The 20,565-nt window shown below is 40.4% G+C and overlaps 2 protein-coding genes across 2 annotated transcripts; both read right to left on the minus strand.

The window, feature by feature from the left end:
* Positions 1-215: 215 nt before the first annotated feature.
* mecr (mitochondrial trans-2-enoyl-CoA reductase) lies at positions 216-4,144 on the minus strand. Its single transcript, XM_080501108.1, has 10 exons — positions 3,864-4,144; positions 2,570-2,667; positions 2,259-2,390; positions 2,032-2,175; positions 1,697-1,799; positions 1,209-1,311; positions 1,060-1,133; positions 882-942; positions 677-749; positions 216-580 (listed from the first exon to the last, which is right to left on the minus strand). The coding sequence occupies exons 1-10, from the start codon at positions 4,052-4,054 to the stop codon at positions 417-419; spliced, it is 1,143 nt and encodes a 380-aa protein (XP_080357234.1). The 5' UTR covers positions 4,055-4,144; the 3' UTR covers positions 216-416.
* Positions 4,145-9,201: 5,057 nt separating this feature from the next.
* On the minus strand, positions 9,202-18,155 carry lin28aa (lin-28 homolog Aa; the record flags this gene model as incomplete). Its single annotated transcript, XM_080500951.1, has 4 exons — positions 9,202-9,421; positions 13,658-13,842; positions 17,576-17,748; positions 18,125-18,155. The coding sequence occupies 4 exons, from the start codon at positions 18,153-18,155 to the stop codon at positions 9,202-9,204; spliced, it is 609 nt and encodes a 202-aa protein (XP_080357077.1).
* Between the last annotated feature and the right edge of the window lie 2,410 nt (positions 18,156-20,565).

Here is a 20,565-nt window from a genome sequence, read left to right on the forward strand (position 1 = left end):
ATCCTAATTGTATGATTTTTTTTTTTTTTAACCTTTCGGTATTTCCATGACAATAAATGCATTTATCGGTTCTTGTATTTGCATTTATTTGTATTAATGTCCCCGGCAAGCAAAACATATACTGCTTAAAGTGTCAGACCAAAATTATGTATTCGGACATTTGTACGATAACTGTTGTTACGTCATATCGGTATAAAAAGATTTAATGAGGCTTTGATTGCTGCCAGTAAACCTGACATTCATAAATGTTGTTGCAGAAGATGACAGATATTGGACTCTGAGCCCGATGAGACATTTATTGAGTACGAGAAGTGTCATTTGTTGGCATGATATTCATGTGTACGTCGTCAAGTTCAACTTCAGCATGTAGACTGCGTATATGACAGTGTAGTGTCTACTACACGAGACAAACCGCCTCACAATACCAGGATCTGCTTCCTGGAGGTGAAAGGCTGCATGGCTGCATCCAGAGCTTTGTGATAGTCATGGAGACCCAACTCAATGCAGGCAGGGGCGCTCAGTTTTCCCTGCTGGATGAGGGCGCACAGTTCATCCAGCATAACTCTAAACTCCTTCCCATCTAAGAAAAAGAGTTTGTCATCAGATTAACTCGCTTGGCAATGTGTTATATTTTTAGGATTTCTCTTACACGTAAGAGACTACCATGACAACCCACCATGAGAGTGATCTCTCTTCCACTGCGTGACCCAAAATCCTCGAATCTTCACATCCTTGAAAATAAGAGCGCTCTAGAGAGAGACAAGAACACAAAATGTACCGGAAGATAAAAAAATATCCAATAGTTCTAGAAATTAGCCCATTAGCGTTGTTGACCAGCTGTTTCGTTTTCAGATATGTGAAATAATTGCATGTTATCTCACCACAGGAACAGTGACTGGCTGTTTGGCCATGCCCCCGTAGGTCACCATAGATCCTCCAATCCTGAAATGAATAAGAATGATAAGGGTGTACAGCATAATTGTTTTGGGGTTGTTTTTTTTTTTTTATGTAATCATCAGAAGTCATGTTATATTAAAAGAGGGTTTTCTCCATTCTCACTTGAGATGTCGGAGCAGTTCTGTTGCGCTCTTGCCTCCGACTCCATTTAATGCCAGTTTAGGCTTTGGACAGGTCTAAGAAATACCAACGTGAAAAACCTTGGTTAGTTTCCCTGAAGCTATCGGTAAAGCTGCGTTTAAACCACAGACCTTGAACAGTTCCTTAATCTCAGGCCGCCGAAGAGCCTCCTCTTTGATCACATGACTGGCTCCGATGGCCTTCAGCCTTTCACTGAGCTCTGTGAACTCTGGCCTTTTAAAAGAGAAGATACACACACACACACACACACACACACACACACACACACACACACACACACACACACACACACACACACACACACACACACACACACACACACACACACAGACACATAGTGTTGCACTTCAGACGTTCAGATATAGGCTGATAACCTGAACAAAAGCTCCATTATACTGTTTTACTCCCATCTTGTCTTGAATATGCAAGTTGTTCACGCACCATGCACTGACCTTGTCGGTTTTTTTTCAAACTTAATAGATTGAACTTAAATATAATTTTGAATAGATGTGAAACTGAGGTGTCTTGAAAAAAAAAAAAAAAAAAAACAAGAAACGACCATAAAAATTTACATGTGAGACAAACACATCAAGAGCACCTGTCTCGGACAACGTTGATGGTCTTTATTCCTCTTGCAGCAGCGATTTGAATGACCGCCTGTCCGACACCACTGTTAGCTGCATTCTGAATCACTGAATCACCTGAAAGCAGTGGACAGGGAGACATTTTTCGTGTAAAGGCCGAGATTACAACATAGCATGCCATACTTTCAGTGCTTCCCTTAAATGACCTTTTAAATGACTAATGTTAACTCAGCATGTTTTTTTCTTATTGTGATAAATGCTTTATCTATTTATATCCTGCATCTAATCAAAGCCTTTTAAGTTGAATGAATATAAACATTATATACACTAAGTACATGGAAATGGTTACCTGGCTTGAGATCTTCAAAGTCACAGAGCATCCTGAAGGCCGTGCAGGGATTCACCCCCAGTGTGGCAGCAGACAGCAGAGGGATGTTGTTCGGCACTGAGACAACGTCTTTCTCAGGAAGCACAGCTTCCGTCCTCCACGTCCCTGCACAGTCAAAGGCACGGAATCAAGTGTGCATGCTGTGACCTGTGGACTCATTTGTAATGTTCCATCGAGATGGAATTTACCTAAACCTGCATCTTTGGGAATGACCCAGTCTCCTCTTTTGAGCGACTTCACCTGACTGCCCACCTCTAAGACCTGAGCCACACCCTCATTGCCACCGACAGCTGGGAGGTCAGGCAGGATGGCGTACGTTCCTGAAAGAGACACACAGTTCATTCATATGAGCATCCCTGACTAATGAGGACAGAAATAAATAAATAAATACCAGCAGTTGGCTATGCTAGGCCTAAATGGGTGTACCGATTCAATCAAATTGGGTTACTCAGGTTACTCTGTGCAAGAATCAACTGGGAAAAAACAAAGAAACACATACCTTGAATCATGTTAATGTCAGATGGGTTGATTGGGGCTGCCAGCAGTTTGACTAGGACATCGTTTGCACCCATAGGGGGCAGATCGACATTTTCCAGCCTGCAAGTCCCCCACAAAAAAAATCACAGTAGCTTCAAGCCTGTTCAATAATTCAATTAATTATTTAGTTGAATTGACAAACATTAGTTTGGATTGCTCAGTTTTAGACAAAACAAATGATCACAAACATATTTGTGATGCACGCTGTGCTGTAGTGGTTCGTACTCCCACCCCAAAGCCAACAGCCAATATATATCCAGTTTGAATCCAGGCTTGAAGGGCCTTTTACTTCTGTTTGAATGTTTCCCCTGTCCAGGTACAACAGTTTAGTCCCAGTCTAAAAGTATATATTGAATGCTTTGTGGTAAGTCTAAAATTTCTAAAAACAAATTCGTATGATGACAAAGAGTTGTGATCATACATGCATTATAACCAACATACTTATTCTGTGTCTATAAACGTATGTACTGTAGTAATCATAGTCTATTAAGACTAACAAACTAAAAGAGAGAGAAGGGACAAGTATAAAAAAGCCCATTTTTGGTTTTGATCCTCAAATCAGACAAAGCTGCCGTGCGCCTGTGTATCTTTTCCAAAATTACAGATTAATCACTGTTATTTCTATTATCTCTGAATGGTCGAGGCACTGCAGAACATATCTCGTGAACGGTTCTAACAGACAAATCTTATCCTTTTAAAAAACTAAACTATGAATCATGCCATTCTGTGCAACCTGCAGGAAACTTTTGAACTATTAAAACGGTGTCATCTTCATTTGGTCACACTTTAGTAACACCAACTACCTGGGTAACAGCAAAACAAACGTGTCAAGCCTGGATTCAAACCTGAGCTTTTCTAGCAGGCCGCTGACAGTGCCAACCACTTCACCAACACCCAGACCTCGTGGATCCAGATGAAAGTCATTTAATGAGAGAGGGATAATAAATAGCTCTTACAGTCACAAGGCGTGCCCACACCCGTGTGCCGACAAACTATTTTTTGAAAAGGCTGTTGACCACAGTCTCGCCATGAAACAAGAGTTCTCACACAAACTTTTGAATATTCCTCTCAACCTAATCGGGTGAAAGTCTGTGGTTTAGCCTCAAATAGCATTGCGCATTCTGCATGGCGAGAAGGAAACATCTGCTGTGTAACGTGTAAAATTGTCCCCTCTTCAAATTAATCATTTATTTAGCCATGCAGATATAACTTGGATGTGTGTGTTAAGATGCTCATATTTAGGCAGGTGTTCTTACTGGATGGCTCTGAGCGGGTCTCCGTGGTTTCTATACACAAGCGCCCTGCATGTCTGAGAGCGTCCAGCTGAATGACTGAAGGGGGAAACGTTTACGTCTCTGTGTCTCGAACGCTTCAAAAGTGCAGCGGCGACGCTTCTTCTGCACACTTTCTGGCTTCTTAAAAAAACGGTGTAAAGCGGCGACCACATCGTGTCTCAGAGGGACAACTTAAACTATGGAAAAAAAAACGCACCCACGTTGATAACATTCGTGATATGAGGCGGCCAGTTTAACTAAGTGCCGCCATGTTGGATTTTACGCGTGAGGTTGTGTCATTGAAAATATAAACAGAGAACAGCGCCCCCGGAGGATGAAGGCGGTACTGCACCGATGCGCCTTGGGGTTTCCTGTGTGGCGCGCCCCAAGCGGTTTGGAAGAGTAGTGCAGCAGGAAGAATCTGCATTAAAAAAAAGAACAACTTTTTTATTGAGAAAACCTTTTGGGTTTTCCAGTTTAAATTTTTTTCTATGAAATTATTCCTATGTTGTTTTAGTACTCCCATTTTATGTACAGCACTTTGTGGGGTTTTTTTTGTTTTCAATCTGAGAAAAGCACTTTATATATAAACTTTACTTTACACTTACTTATCTTTATTTAAATATATAAGACACAATACACTCTGGAGGTATGGGTAGGTAACATCATTATCACATAATTTGGAAAATATCAAGATTATCTAAAAATCGTTTCCATCGAGAAACAAACAGCTTTTTGCAGACCAAGCAGCAAGCCAGGGAGACTGAGCAACAGACTGAAGAGACTGAGCAGTAGGTCGAGCTGATGAGATCCAGCTACCTCCAACATCGCATACCACGTGGGTGAATGATTGCAAGGGATGAGCAAATTACCACCCAACCCCAAGACATTTTGATGAAAAAAATGAATAATAAAAAAACAAAAAAAACCCACTTATTTTAAGTGTGTGTATAAATCCACGACAACACATCTTAGACAAAACATCACAGATTTCACTGATGTGCATAAAATGTTATGTATGTTTAGGCCCGCAAAAGCACATTTTCCCATATTAAAAAAAAGTACAAGTTAATCTTTACAATTTCAATAGGGTTCCTTGGCACTTTTTAGTGCTCGGACCCTAATTATATAACTAGGTTAGTGAAGTCCTTACATTGGAGCAGTGTTTCATTCACTCACCTCGAAAACTGACTGGGCCTTTCTGCATGGAGTTTGTAAGTTCCTCCCTATGTGTGTGTGTGTGTTTCCTCCCAGTACTCCGGTTTCTTCAAACAGTTTAAAAACATGCATTTGAGGTCAATTGGTGACCCTAAATTGCCCCGAGGTGTGAATATGATTATGTGTGATTGTTTGTCTCTCTATTTACCAAGTGATGGACTGGCACCCATATTGATGTGGCTTTCTCTTAAATTCCAAAAACATTCAATATCTCTTCTGAATTAAAATCCTTTTTTTTTTTCTTTTTTTTTTTTTAAATAAAACATTCTTCACAAATGTTTATCAAATGCATTCAAAGGCTCAGTAGAGATTAAACAACTAATTTAGCAAATGTAAACAGACAAGACAGAGAAGCATGAATATTAACATATTTATTAAGAAACAGAAGATCTTTACATATAGAAACATAATCACAATAATACTTTGAAAAACCTACATGCTGCTCATCGTTAACAAACTAGCCTTTGAAATCACCTGAGATTAAGACAATTGAATCTTCATGGTCACAAAAATTGATACATTCATCAGTAACAAATGCAGATTGAAAGTAGCTCAAGTCATTTAACAGTTAAAAACAATAAAGACCAATTAAATGGCTGATGTTCACAAATGAGATAGGAAACTAACAGACTGCTTTGATGACCTTTGAACGTTGTCCTGAGCACATACATGTCACAATTTCTTTCATTTTAAAGGAGCATCTAACCCATCTAGTACCCGACAATATAAAAATCACAATACACCATTGAAGGGTCAGAGAGGTTTGTTACAATCAGAATGTCTGGCATGATCTCCATAAGTTTCCAAATGATGCTTTGAAAACAACAGTGTGGGAACAGCTAAATATTGAAAATATTATATACTATAATTCATCTATGTAAAAAAAAAAGGGTGTCCAAGTCACTGCAAGACAGTCAGGATTTTACAGATGAGGTAGTAGGTGGTTTCAGATATTTAATCATAAGAAAAAGAAGTGTAACACACAATCTGATGAACAAAAGTCATCGGTGTGTGTTGCTTTTCAGTGGAGAGAAGAGAAAGTGTTCAAGGTATACCAACACTGTCTTTTTTTTTTTTAATCAGTAAATGAAAATAAGTGTAAAAAAACCAAACTATGTCAGCTAATCACAACAAACTTGTGGAATAGAATGATTAAAATGGGTCAACTCTGTGATAGTTAAACTTTGTCCATCAGCAGAGTATTGAAAGATACATTTGAGTGTTAAGTCATCCACGACACATTCTTTTTGTCATAAGCATTGATAGTCTGAAACTTCAGAGGTATCGACGTGTTGAGATGAGACAACCCCGGATTATAAACTACTAGCCCCAGTCCCTTTACGATATTCTACTATATCCCCACCTACAAACGATTATAGAGGAAAACAAATACATTAATAGTGGAACATTTTCTTCATATCATATATCATGGAGAGTATTGTAAAAGATCACAAAATATAAAGAACATCATCGCTTTGGGTGCATGGAGAAATTCTGGAAAAAAAATGTTTCTTTTAAAAAAGCTCAAAAAAAATCCCAGCATGAACTGGCTCACATTCACACTCATTGTTTCTATCATACTGAAATATTTGTTCAAGGAGTAGAAACACAAACTTGAGCACCAAAATAATTCTCAAGCCTGTTACTTCAACACAGATGAGCTTTTCATCCCTGCTTTTGTCTTGAAGAAACACTCTTAGACTTCTTCCTTCAATCTGAAGCATTCCCTGAGTTTTCAGATTGAATTTTTTTTTCCTGAGATGAACCTAAGAGTAATGACATTTCAACCCCCCCCCCTTCCCCCCCGACCAGCGACCAACTTTAGGTGGTTTGTGAAAGAACGAAATGAGAAAAAAACAAAAAAAAATCAATAATCTAATGTATGCAACGTATATTCAAAAATGATTAAAATGAAGAGGTAAAAAAATAATGCATCTTACACATGATTAGTGCAGAGTAACATTGCATTGGTTTTGGCATAGATTGGTTCAATAGTGAGCTTGTCTTCTGAAAGCCTCACAGCATGAAGAAAATAGAAAATCATACAAGGCAAAAATAAGAATTAAAAAAAAGAAAAAGAAACCCTAATATTTCCCCATCAGTCCTCATTTTACCATGTACCTGTACAGTATTCACTGCATATTCTTAAGTTCATGTTGGAATATATTATGATTACATTGTATTCATACTGAATTAAATTAAGGACAATGGCAGTGATTTATCAAGCACATATGTACAAAGTAATGAAGAGTACCTTGATGTTAACAATGCGTTTCCCTAATATATCCTCAGGTCATGTATGGCTTTGAAATGACATTTGGCAGTTAGACGTCTACTCGAACATCCGTTGCTGAGAGGCTTCAGCAGGAGCAGAGGGAGAAGCTGTAGCACTCTTGGATGAAAATAAATAAGTAGTATGATTTTATTTTTCTTAAAAAAAGACTTTAGAATAATTTTACAATATATTAATTGGGTGTAAAAGTCTCAGTCAGCTTCTCCTGTAAAACGGGAGTAAAATGCTGATTAGCTAGCTAGTCCTACAGGCTCCTCCGTGCAGGCTTGATGTTCCTGAGCTATCACCCTACTAAGGGTCATAGGGAGGCCATGTCTTAAATAACTACCTAGAAATGGATCACATTGGATATAAACAAACAAAAAAAAAAAAACCCACCAGCCTCCCTACTGGTAATATCACATCTGATTCTGCCTCAATTTATTCAAGTATCACGTAGAGATCTAGCTGGACCGCAAAGGAATTCAGTCCAGGTCAAGTAGGATGTTAGAAGTGATGTTGTAGTTTTGAGTATCCTGTTGGTTGGAATTATATCAAATCCAAACTGTAGTAATAAGTCGTGTCCTTTCAACAGCAGCCAATAAATTAGGGAGTTTTCTCCTAATGGACAATGGACATTTTGAGTTCCATTAAAAAAAATGTAAATGAAAGAGTAACTTAACTTAGTGCTGAAAAGCAGAGTTTTGCAGTCTTTCTCAGTGTAAATCGAATAGTCGAACACCACCGATGTTTCGTTATGCAAAATGATATTTAAAAAGTTATGCAATCGGCATGTGATTTGTTGTAATATCACCTCAAATGGCTGAAGCTAGATGAGCCTGTGGAGTGCAACAGGTCAAGTTGACCTGGAGCAGCTGGTACACTCTCTTGTACATCACTGCCGGAGTACAGCCAAAACATGTTTTTCAGGGGGTTAAGTTACTCTTTAACTATGTGTTTTGCAGGTAAACTGCAAACCTGTGTAATAACCATAGTGCAAAAAGGATTTGATTTAATTCCAATGTGATTACTCCAAAGCTATATTATGAGAATAACTGGCTGTCAGTGGATATTATGACGGTTTCAGTAGCAAACCAAACCAAACACACCAATGAGGTAGATCATGTGCCTTTTAAAAACAGCCAGCATAACACTGGGAAAACCTGAAACAAGAGAAATATTACTCTAACCAAAAGGTGGAAAGCCCCTCTGGTCTGACATTCATTCGGCCCCAGAAACTGGATGGTCAACTGCAATATTAGCGTATCGATGCCAATACATTGCCTATAGCTATATCATTAAACCCGTCCCATTTTTTTTTTTTCACAAACCCTCCCAGCCCCATGCGATAGGGAAACTAACATTCATTACAGAGGTACCAACTGTCACACCTCTGCCTTGTCGGATACTGAGGTGTTACGGTCAAGAAAGAGACTAAATGGTAAGGCAGCAAAAGTGTAGCTCTAAACTAAACACACTGAGAAAAGAAGAGGTATAATGCCCACAGGAGAGCGGTATCGCTTGTAATAAATCTGCAAGAAACTCACGAAGGCCATCTGTTACGTGGCATCGCTTACTACAATCTCCCTCAAACAACAGCAGTGATTCATATATTCATCAAGTGTCCCGAGTGCAATAATACAGCAGTATTCCTGAGTGTTACACCAAATGACAACAAAAAAAAAACAACTTCAGCAACATTCTTCATGAGATTTCATTTTAACCTGAGGTAGTTCCAAAAGCTGCTTCCACAGCCGGAAGGAGGACGCGTGTCCCTCTTCTCCACAAAGCACTTTGATTGGCCTCTGTGCTCCACCGGCGATCCTTTGCCTAGTCGGAGGTCTCGGGAGGTGGTGCCGTGTGGCTGTGCTCCTCCTCGTCTCCTTTCAAGGAGGACGGTTTTCCCTGAGAACCCGGCGAGGACTGTTGTGCTTTGATTGGGCAGCTGGCAACCATGTGGTCAATACTCTGGCAGAAGTGGCACTTCTTGGGCTGCGGCGGGAGCTTGCACTCTTTGGCATGGTGATCCAGACCTCCACAGTTGTAGCACCTGCAGGAAGGAAAAGAATTAAGAAATTGTGTTCCATTTCATGGGAATAGGAATTTCTCATTTGGACCACTTGGAGGAAAACTTGTCACAGACTTTTTTTGTTTTTTAACATCCATTTGGAGTCATGTTTTGAAAATATGTTAATCACTCACTAATTGCACTCAGTGTGATACAGAAACGAGCCTCGACTCAAATCACAGAGTCGTGCTTTGGTTTCCTTCCACAGTTCAGAAATCCATATTGGATATTCACTAACTAAAACTCTGGAGCTGCAAAATGGAGCACTTTGTTCACCTGACCCAGGCAGTGGGTAATATGTCAAGATGTTTTACTACTGGGAATAAATAAAGGTTGAGAGAAAACGTGCCATCATCACTATAATCAGAGAGTTTTCATGCAGGCTGAATTGTCAACGTTGTCAGCGTTGATTTAACTTGTTATTCTGACCCTCTGATATCAGTGTTGGTAATAACAAATTGTAAATGTCACAAAATGTAATGCTACTGATGACAGATCAGTATTACAAACTGAATAATGTGATCATTGGGGTTGTTACTTTTGTTATACATGAGATTTGATGCTTTGATAACCTCTTTTAAAGAAGGTTTTTGTCTACATGTTTGCTATTCATCTTAGCAGTCTCTTTTATGATTTGCAAACATCCAGATGATATATCTTGTAAATGATTAAAAGGAACTGCAGATATACTTAATGAGTGTTTCAGTCATTAGGCCCACTCATACAGTATAGCCTACCAACCTAATGTGTCCCAGAAACACTCCATTAGTCAATCCTTAATCAAAGCATGCATGTGGTGGAACTTGCGCAACACTGCTGATAAAATATGCTCCTCAAATAATTGTGATAAACACTACAGGTGAGGCTTCATGACACCTCACAAATGTGTCTTTATTGCAATAGAAACATTCACAAAAAAACTGACTGAAGTGAAATAATTCAAAGGTTTCCATGCATTGTGCATTTAACAAAATAATTGCTAAATGACATCATACCTGGTTACAAAAAGCAAGCACCACAAGAATCATCAAAAAACAAGCCAACAACTGCTCGGCTTTGAAGACGCTGCCGACGTAAAAAGCAGATGTCAGCGTGCACCAAAATAAAAAGCAACTATGGCCTAATTGATTCTGTAATTTGGAAGGGGAATTGCCAAAGCACAAAGATTCCAACATCAAGTCCTCATTTATTTCAAGTCAAAATGGGATCACACAACATGATCGCATATTAAAGTTTGATTTATATTACACAGCCCTGTTACAGGTGCAGCCAAACCACAACACGATAATGTGGACACAAACCTACTTCTCTGTGGATAGAAAAATAATACTAAATTGCTTATAGCTTTGCATATGTGCCACATATGCACACCAGCATTTAAAAAAAAAAAAAAATCTAATTTCAATCCACCAATGACCTTAAGCATGTATGCTGCACTGGAATAGTCACCTATATAACATTTTATACTTTCTATGTTTGCTCCTAACTATAGCTATTCTAACATTTGAGAGAATGAGTGAATGATTTATTTACATTACACAAAGCTGGGTAAATATCAAAACAGAGTAGCCAGCATGCACCGGTCAATAACACATAGAAAAGACTGTCCTTGAAGTGTTGCACAATGGAGGCAAGGCCATTTGCAATAAACAATAGAGGACGATTTGACCACAGAGGCACGTTGCCTACTGTATTCAATGGGAGGGAAACCTGAGAGTGAGCAATATCAAACTTAAGTAAGATATTCACCATTCATGGTGTTTTTCCCAAAAATGTTTTAAGTTGTGAGCTTGAAGAACAGACATGACCAAAATAGATCTGCCATTTTAACTTCAAATGCATTGCGTGGCCACTAGGTGGCATCAGTTCACCTTGAATGACTTGCACTGGTTCATAAATCTTGGGAGGGCATTTCAGGTCACGCCATACAACTCTGTGGAGGCTCACTGCACTGAAACATGCGTGAAGCCTTCTTTGTAACAGTGCATCCTCACATTGTGTGAAATCTTTAACATTTCTGTCTTCTGGAGATTTAGGAAAGGCACATATATGATGAACCTCGTAAAGATTCCAGTCAACTTGTGAACAATCTGGCCTCCGCGTCAGTTTGTCACTGACAAAAGTTTCCGGCTGGGCTCTATTGTGTCAAAGTGATGCATCCATTTCATCAGCATTGAACTTTCGAAACAAACACAGAGGGGTCAGAGGGGGGCATCAGGGGTGCCACCGGCCACCGTTTTAAACACAATCTATAGAATGGCCACGCGCGCAGGGGCAGAAGACAGATGGGTGGTGGGCGTGGAGCGGTCACTCTGTGCCTCTGCGGACCCTCTGCCACCTTTGTGAGCGGCAGATGAGGGTTGGACAGGACGGCTGCCGAGGGGTCAGTGTGGCTTTGTAGCGGCAAGGTTTGGGGTGGTGTCAAGGTCTATACCGTCACATCACAGAGGCTCCGTACACCAGCCTCCACCAGGAGGCGATTTGAGGGGAAGGGGAAGTGGTCCCTTTGTCTAAAAAAGCTGCAGCAATGACCTCTGAACCCTGACCCCCCCCAACCCCCTGTGATCCCATCCCAACCCCCAGCTCTCTTGCTTTTACTCATACACTGTTGCCACGGCAACAGCGACCTTTCACCCCCCCCCCCCCCCCTTGCCTGAGCTTTTGCATCTGTTATCAATTAAATAGACAGGAGTTTTTTCCCCCCTTGCTCAGTCATTCATCTATATATTCATATAACCACACTTGGTGGTATGTGGACTCATGAGCAGTGGTACTGGAACTTAGAAAGTCGTCCTCACTCAATCCAAACAACACCAACTGATTTCATATTAATACCATTTTTTTATTCATGAATAAATCTGTGAAGCACAGCACAACAGTGCTTAATGAAACATGCTAAAAGGGAGCATTAACTTATCCATGGATCCGCGTAGTCTTGGGAGAGGTATTGAGCTACAGTGGGCCTCCCAGGACTCTTTGAGGCAGTAATGATCTCTGTTCTCACACTGACTACTCTCTGGCTGTAATCACAACTGACAGGGGGGGTGAAGTTGATACACCTCTAACCTTGCATTATATTGATATTCAAAGACTGACCCAAAAATCAAGAGAGCCCTCAGCCCTCCTTTTTCCACTGCCTGGAGGGACATTATCGCCCTTGCATGAAACATTGGAATCTTTGTGAGGATCCCCCCCCCCCCTCTTTTTTAGGCCTAAATCCATGATAACGGCGCACGTAAAAAAAATTCTGCGCAAATTCAGATCAAATAAGCACATTTATATGTTAGTTTTTCAGGATATGAATATTTTGCAACAAACGGTCATTTCCATCACAAAAAAAACAGTGAAAGTCCACATTCATAAAAACAGAAATTTTGTCCAATCTCCCTTTTGGGTATATTTTTTTTAGTTTGATTTTAGAAAGGTTTAGGAGGAGATAGAGAGGTTTGGTGTGAATTCACCAGGGACCAGCAGATTTAAACAGTTATTGATCCAGGTCACACGGCAAGCCCGCTGATGTGACCCTTGCTACAGGGCGAGATGTGGGGGGTTGGGGCGGAGAAAGAGGAAGCGAAATGAGGAGAAACTACAACACCCTTGTATATCATGTGGACCTCTGATGAAGTTACTGGTTTGAAAATCTACACTGAAAGATCTCAACGTTTTATAAATCAAGAAAACTATCTAAATTAAGATAACAGACATATTGAAAAGAAAAATGTGATTATTCTAACAATCTTAAGGCTGAAAGCTGAAATGTTTCAGGAATTAGTTAAAAGACGGCACAGGCAGTGTTAGTGGATGATAAAGGGGCGCATTTAGACTGTGATATTTGTTTCACAGTATCAAGAGAAAGCAGTCTTTAGGTTTATCCCTTTTATTACAAGATTTACTGGACATCGTTGAGATACCTTCTTCAACAGGAGTGTTTTCAACATTGCTGTACTGTTAAGAATATTTGACACAGTGGTGAATCTTGTGCTTGAGCGGTCTTGCTGAGGAAGTCACTATCTTGAGGATCTTTCTAGTAGTTTTGGAATTTTTTAGTTATCATTGAGAACCTTGAGTTGTGGTGATGGGACGTAAACATGGTGTGTGCAAAAAGAGATAAATGTATAGTGGCGGTGCTCGTCTTGTTTTTGACTTGGTATTTTGAACACATTCGGGCAGGAGGTTGATATCAAAAGACCTTTTTTCTCTAACATCACTCCTGCTCACCTGTCTCCCTTCGAGCGACGCTTCTGGACCTTCTTGCCTTTAGGTCTTCGCTCACTGCCGACACAGTGGATGCCATCTGGTCCGGTAACTCGTTGCGACTCCAGGCCTTTGGATGACTTCTTGAAGGTAAACTCGACGGCCTCGCCGTCCTTCAGGCTGCGGAAGCCCTCCATGTGCAACTTGCTCTGGAAAGGAACAAGATTTCTCAGCAACAAATGCAGTGTTTTCAGGAACTAGTTTTGTGTTGTTTGGAGGGTTTAGGCAATTTATTTGGGTACGATCGGATAAAACACACTCGGGAGGAATGAAAGCACAACTGGCGATAATGTAACGGTTCCAATGTTGCTGTGCTATGCGTCTGTGATTAAATCAAATGCAGACAAGACTGTGGAGACTTTGACCATCACAGACAACCCTGCCCATTCCTCACCGTCTGATAGCAAACTCATCAGGTATTGAGTTTCACCTGATAAACAACAAAGCACTGCGTCGCTTGCCGTTTCACCTCCACCTGATAGCGCGCACACCCTGCATTACAAAGCAGCGCTGCCTTCACGCGGCATTGTCTTCCTGCTGCGTTTGAGAGTGCGTAAACCTGATGAGGATAACCTTCAACCCATCCCCCCCCTCCGGAGGAACGGCATTCCACACTACCCCCCACCCCCAATACCACCCCTCATCCCACCCACATCACAAAGCTCCACTAACACACTGACCACTATTGCTAACCCTAAACTGCAGGATGCAGGGTTTGGTGCTCAGGCTGGGGGTGGGGTGAGAAGGCAGCGAGGCGTCTCTGTGGGGTTGGGGGTCAGGGTGACATTCTTCAGATAGTTCTTTGGCAGAAAAAAATGAAAGATAAAAGTTGAGTGAAAGTACGAATGATTAATATCTCCCTTGAAGAGTACAGCCAACGTTTTCTTTTTTTAACCCCCAATATGGTCACTAAGACAAATTGAATATCACCCGTTTTTATCAAATAAGCCCAAATGATTCTATGGGTATGAAGTTGTTATATATTTACATTTTGGCCTTGTACTTTGTTTAATATTCATTAAAACTACATTCACCTGAAGTGACCTTTAAATTGCTTCTTCAAATCGGTGTCTTGTTGGATACGCAATCAAAACCTCGTAAAAAAAAAAAAAAAAAAGGAAGCTGAAAGATTATAAAGGTGTGATTTCGAGGATAACCTCTTAAGTTTGGCTAAAATAAACATGGGAACTCCCCTTCTGAAAATTGGTGGGATTTTGTGATTAAATTGTCATGAACACAACTGATTGTTGACACGGAAGGGAAGAACCCGTTAATACAACAGGCTTGTTTTTTTTTTTTTTTATGTTTTCTTTGGATCAAAGTAAAGTAAATCCATCCATCCATTAGCCAGAAGTCTGTATGCTTTGCTCAGACCACAAAAACTCAAACGAAGATTCACTAATCCTGCACATTGTGGTTAAGAGAATTGTCAGTAAGATTCAACGTAACACGAAACCAAAAATTTAAACACCTTTGTTACAAACAAAGCCAGCAGTGAGATGCAAAGTACTAACGGTTAAAAAAAAAAAAAAAAATCCCAAACAAATCAATCAATAGGACAACTGCTTTTAATCTTGCCAAACACTGAGTTGCAGCTGAGCATCTGCTGCAAACTCTGAGGAAACTTGGTGAGCCATGACATTTGAGTGGCAATATGGACGTCCTGGACCCCCTGTCCCATCAGGCCTCTGAGCCCTGGGTGACCGTTAACCCACTTCCTTTTCCATGTGTGACCTCCCCCACCCCCGTAACAGACCCTCACCAACCACATGGCTGCATCAGGTTATTCTGGCTCTCAGGTACTGGGTCAAAGTGGGGGCCCGTTTCGCTGGAAGATACCCCAACGTTGAGGCGGTATTATTAGTGGGGTCTACTGTAAACTATAAGCACAACATGTCTGGAAGCTAAGTGAGGCAGAGAAAGACATCAGAGCACAGAGGGGACAATAGCGGGACTGCTGCTGAGACAAAGAGGGGCTCGGTCACGGCTGAGGGGTGCTTCATTCGGATGCATGGCTCTTTTGTCCACCTGCACAAAGGCCAGCGGACCCTGGGAGTTAATTTTCCTTGACACGCGGCCACTAATTTTAGGAGTGAGGCCTTTTTTTCGTTGCCATAACTCCCGTACATTCATCACCGACACACGCGTGTCCCCATTTTCCGTTGACAAGAGAGGGAACTAAGTCATTGGTTACGCACTTGTTCTGAATAGTGTGAACAATCACGTTGTGAGGTTATTGCTTGAGCAAAGCAGGAATAATGACAATGCTTTCTCTTTGGAGTTTCCCTTCAGGTTCACAATTGACAAATAGAACTTCTAAAGTACTCAAGGTTCAATATATTTTGATGCTGCTTGGGCCAACCCATTAAAAAAAAAAAAAAAAAACCCAACTTGATTGTAAGTGGAGTTTCGAACCTTGGATGAACTGATGCTTTGGGTTGCATTATGAGTGAACACATATCCACTTCCTGTATGTGTTCAAGCAATATCTCACTCAAAACTGTTGAAACTCTCCATATGCATCATCATAAGATGGTTTACAGGAAGTGAGAGACAAGTATAGTTTGCTACGTAAAACGGGCAAAAATGGGGAGATGCAGCTGTTTAAGGCAAATTAACTTCAATCTTTTATCTACAGAAATTAGGCTTTGGCCTGAAGAAGTGTTTGCAGCTGGAGGGCATCATGTGTATGGGGAAATGTGCCTTTAAAAAACGAGTTAAACTCACTTTAAAGTGCTAGCCTGTCAGCATACCACCCACAGATGGGTTGAGGAGACAGCAAAGAGCTTTTAATCACTTTATGACAGGAACTTCGAGGTGAGTGAGGAGCTACTGGGGCTGGCTCTCATTCACATGTAAAACCTTTATCTTATCAGACAGAAATGGAGGTGTTCATTCAGGAGGGAAGGGAAATGCTCCCCCCACCTCAAAACCTCCCGCTTCATTATCACCAACCCTCTTAAAAGGTTAATGGAAGTGTGGTTAAACTTGGATCAGGAGGGATTTGTTTTACACCCAAAGAAAAAAATCCACTCATAAAAAAAAAATCTGATGAAAAAAAATGCGCAAAGAAACTGTTCTGTAGTGTTAGTAAAATAATATGGTGAAAACTATTTCAAAAGATAATTGTTTAAACCTTTTTTTTTGCAAAATGCAATAAGACGAGATGAAATGTTTGCAACCGCCAGGAAACATGCATTGCCATACTTTGTATCCTAAAAAAAAGTTAATCCATTACCCTCTTTAGAAAAACCTAAATAAACATAGACTGTTCTAATCTCCAGATGAGCCTCAATTATATCCACCTCCTTTAAACGACCAGTTTTCATGCAGCTCGGGAGCATTAATGTAAGCCTGTTAAAAGTGCGTTTAAGCTCCATGGACGACAGAAAGCGCACTTTCATTTCTCCATCACATTATATCAGTGTCCGGCAAAAACCACGAGGGAGGCCCTGCATGCTCTCTCCTCTGCCCGCAACACGTGTTTCCCCCCCCCCCCCCCCCCCCCTTGAAGGAACAACACCCACCAAAGTGCTGCAATCGAAATCACCCAAATATCCCAGTTTACACGATGAAATGACCTGCAAACTTTTCTTTATACGCTTTTTGCGCCCATGATTAGTATCATGGTCAGCGTTTACGCATGGGGGCGGTGTTGATAAAACACTGAATTAATTAATCACCCTGCGTTGAAGGCAATTGTACTACTTTCACTCCCGCTGTTCAGCCTATTTGATTAAAAAAAAAAAAGGATCAATGTGAACACGAGGGGACGTCTCTAATGGTTACATTGATGCTGCGTCTGCGAAGCTGCAGTTTGCGCGTTTTTTCCCCCCTCTCTCTTTACTTTTTTTTTTTTCCCTCCTTCTGAGCAGAACTTACCTGATGGACAAACACGTCGACCGGTTCGTCCAGTGGCACCCCTTCTCTTGTGGTCATAGACAGGAACCCGAAGCCCATGCGGACGTTGAACCATTTGCACACGCCGACGCCGTGGAAGGACTGCGAGTCTTCCTCGGTACTCGGTCCCTCATCTTCCTCGGTCTTACACACTCCTGCAGAGATAAAGCACGCACTTTAATCCCCATAAGTAGCGTCTTCACGCGTGGATCGTTGGATATGGTCTCTTCACAATGCGAATCAATAAAACCCGGTTGCGATCGTGGACAATATTTCAATTAAAGTTAACTTTCATTAAAAAAAAAAAAAAAAAAGAAGTTCTCATTCAGTAAAAGAGCAAAATGAAACACACGTTTGGCTGCAGCAAGTCGGAAATAGTTAACTGCGTTAAAAGCATTGAAAGACGCACAGTTGGCACATCACGTGTGAGAACAATGCCTTAAAATGTACCATTACAATTGGACCGACAAGTCCGCCACAAAACAACTTAATCAACTTCCAGAAAATGTACGTTTTTCTAAGTTACTCAACCTGGAAATTCCTGGTTAGAAACGGAGCCCATCTCTTCAAGTTCTCCCTTGAGTCAGAATTAGCTCCCAGGATACAGTATCCTCTCTCTCTCTCTCTCTCTCTCTCTCTCTTTTTTTTTTTTTTTAGCCCTCAAACTGGGTAATCCTCACAGATTGCCACTTCCATGCAAAATGCAGTGGAAAGCAGAAGCTGCGCAGCGAGAGGGAAAGCGGGAGAGGGAGGTAAACAAAAGGGGGCTGGCATCCTACTCCCTCTAAACAATGAGGGGTGGGTGGAGGGGGGTCACCGGGAAGAATTTTCTGCTGAAGAAACCATCCCGACAACAATGCAGGAAGACCCTGCCCCTCCAGAAAAGCACTTTAAGGCCACTCTTTTAAACACAACATCCCAAAAAGTACCTTCTGCCATGTTTGCAGGCCAGTTTGCTTCGGGGTTTCCACTGCTGCTGCTGCTGCTGCTGCTGCTGTCGTCTTCTTCACGCCTCTGAAACGTGCCGCAGCTCTCCTCATGCACTGCTCAGCTCTGTTGGTCAATACAAATGACAATTTCTCATCCAACAAACCCCCACACTCTCGGTCACGTCCACGTGATTCACAATTAAAGTCCCCAAGGATACAGCTGCAGCATATTGGATGGTGGAAGGGTCCAAATGTGTCACATAATGAATATAAGATATTTCAATGTGCATGTGGTGGTTTTTCTATTGATACAATAACGGATGTTATCAATATGCTGATATATGATGATGCATTTTATTTAGTCAGAATTTGTGTTCTCTTACTATTTACTTCTATTTCCTCTTTTACTGGACAACAATTCTTTTTGCTTCTTTGTGCTATCCATGTATTCTACTGTACAATGTATTTATTTATATGTCCTAATTGATAAAACGCATTTAACTCTGTCTGTGAATTCTATAAAAGTGTTTGCAGGCATGAATATAAGATTTGAAAAACTTATTTGTATTCCTTTTTTCCTCTCTAAACATTTGCATGGCCACTATTTGCTGTGTCAACTATAGGACGTAAATACATGTGGAGAGGGTGTCTGAAGAGGGTAAAACTGGTTGGGCCTGAAGAGTCCGTTTTAATAAAGACTTAACAAAAATGTGCATCTTATTTGGGTTTAATGAAGGAGAGGGTAAGAACTCGTAATGTAAACAATTGCATTGAAATGTGTATTGTTTGTAATTGCTCACACTGCCTGTTTTGTGGCCCTGGGTTCTCTTGTGTAATTTGGTTAGCTGCTGTCCCAACTTGCCAGAGAATGGTTTGTAATGGTAATCCAGATGAAATGTGGAAGGGGGAAGGGTTTTTTTTCCTTCTTCTTTCAACGTGCCTCATAGGTGAGTCAGTTTAACTGTGGACCGAGTTGAAGAGGTTTTAGTATAATTAAGAAGAAGAAGAAGAAGAAAAGAAGAAGAAAAAAAAGAAACCAGACGTGAAGTTAAATGAAACGAAAATAGCTGAATGCATTGTATTATGTAACAATTCTCTGCTCAAGGTCCCTCGAAGCGCATGAAAACAAGCGGGTTTGGTGAAATGAATTCATGGATCGATAGTGATTGATCACATCACGTTAAGACGTTGACTCGCGTCCTTGTGAAATGATGGATGCATAAAAGACTGAGGAGCGAACCAACCATCCACCAACAGCAAAATGAGTTTAAATCTGAAATAAACACACTTATAATAATAATTTTAAGAATAAGAATACATATATTTATTATTATTATTATTATTATTATTGTTATTATTCTTGTTATTATTATATGCTTTGAATAATTAGACAATATAGTATTGTTGAAAAACTGCATTTAAAAAAAAATCAATTAATTTGAAAAATGGCTATTATAAAACCCCTTTTCATTGAATAAACAAAAACGCAAAAACAACCACCCTATACTTTATGGAATTATAACTTACTTGACCTATTTTCAACAAGTATCTTGAAGATATACACTGTACAATGTGACTTGTATGTTTGATAAATTGATAAAACTGATAAAACCTAAACTTATTATCTGCAAAGAAAATACATTTAATCATTGATTCACTTAGATTTATTATCCGCAATTGACGTTGAAACGAATAACACCCATACATATCTGATATACGTTTTCTACCTGAGAATGAAATCTTTTAAAGAGCATGATGGATGCGTTTGGTGAGTTGTTGGAGTTGAATCTATCACAGCTACCACAACGACCCCTTGTGGATCCACAATATACAGGTACCTGTGCTTCGACAATATTATGTAATTCTCACCAATAAGTACCCTCAATTATGAAGAGAACATGAAGATCATACGTCTTCGTATGTGACGATGATCAAGCAGCGGAAAACTGGGTTTTGATACATTAATAAAATCAAATAAACTAAAAATGTCTTTTTTTTTGTTGCCAAATTCGATGCTTTTAGCACATTGTTTTATACTTTTAA

The sequence above is a fragment of the Blennius ocellaris genome, assembly GCF_963422515.1.
Source record: "Blennius ocellaris genome assembly, chromosome: 8".
NCBI classification, from domain to species: domain Eukaryota; kingdom Metazoa; phylum Chordata; class Actinopteri; order Blenniiformes; family Blenniidae; genus Blennius; species Blennius ocellaris.

Coding starts and splice junctions, on each gene's coding strand:
- mecr (XM_080501108.1), bottom strand. CDS start 4,054: ATGTGGTCGCCGCTTTACACCGTTTTTTTAAGAAGCCAGAAAGTGTGC. Junction 2,391..2,569: donor TGACATTAACATGATTCAAG/GTATGTGTTTCT, acceptor TGTCTCTTTCAG/GAACGTACGCCATCCTGCCT. Junction 1,134..1,208: donor AGATTAAGGAACTGTTCAAG/GTCTGTGGTTTA, acceptor GGTATTTCTTAG/ACCTGTCCAAAGCCTAAACT.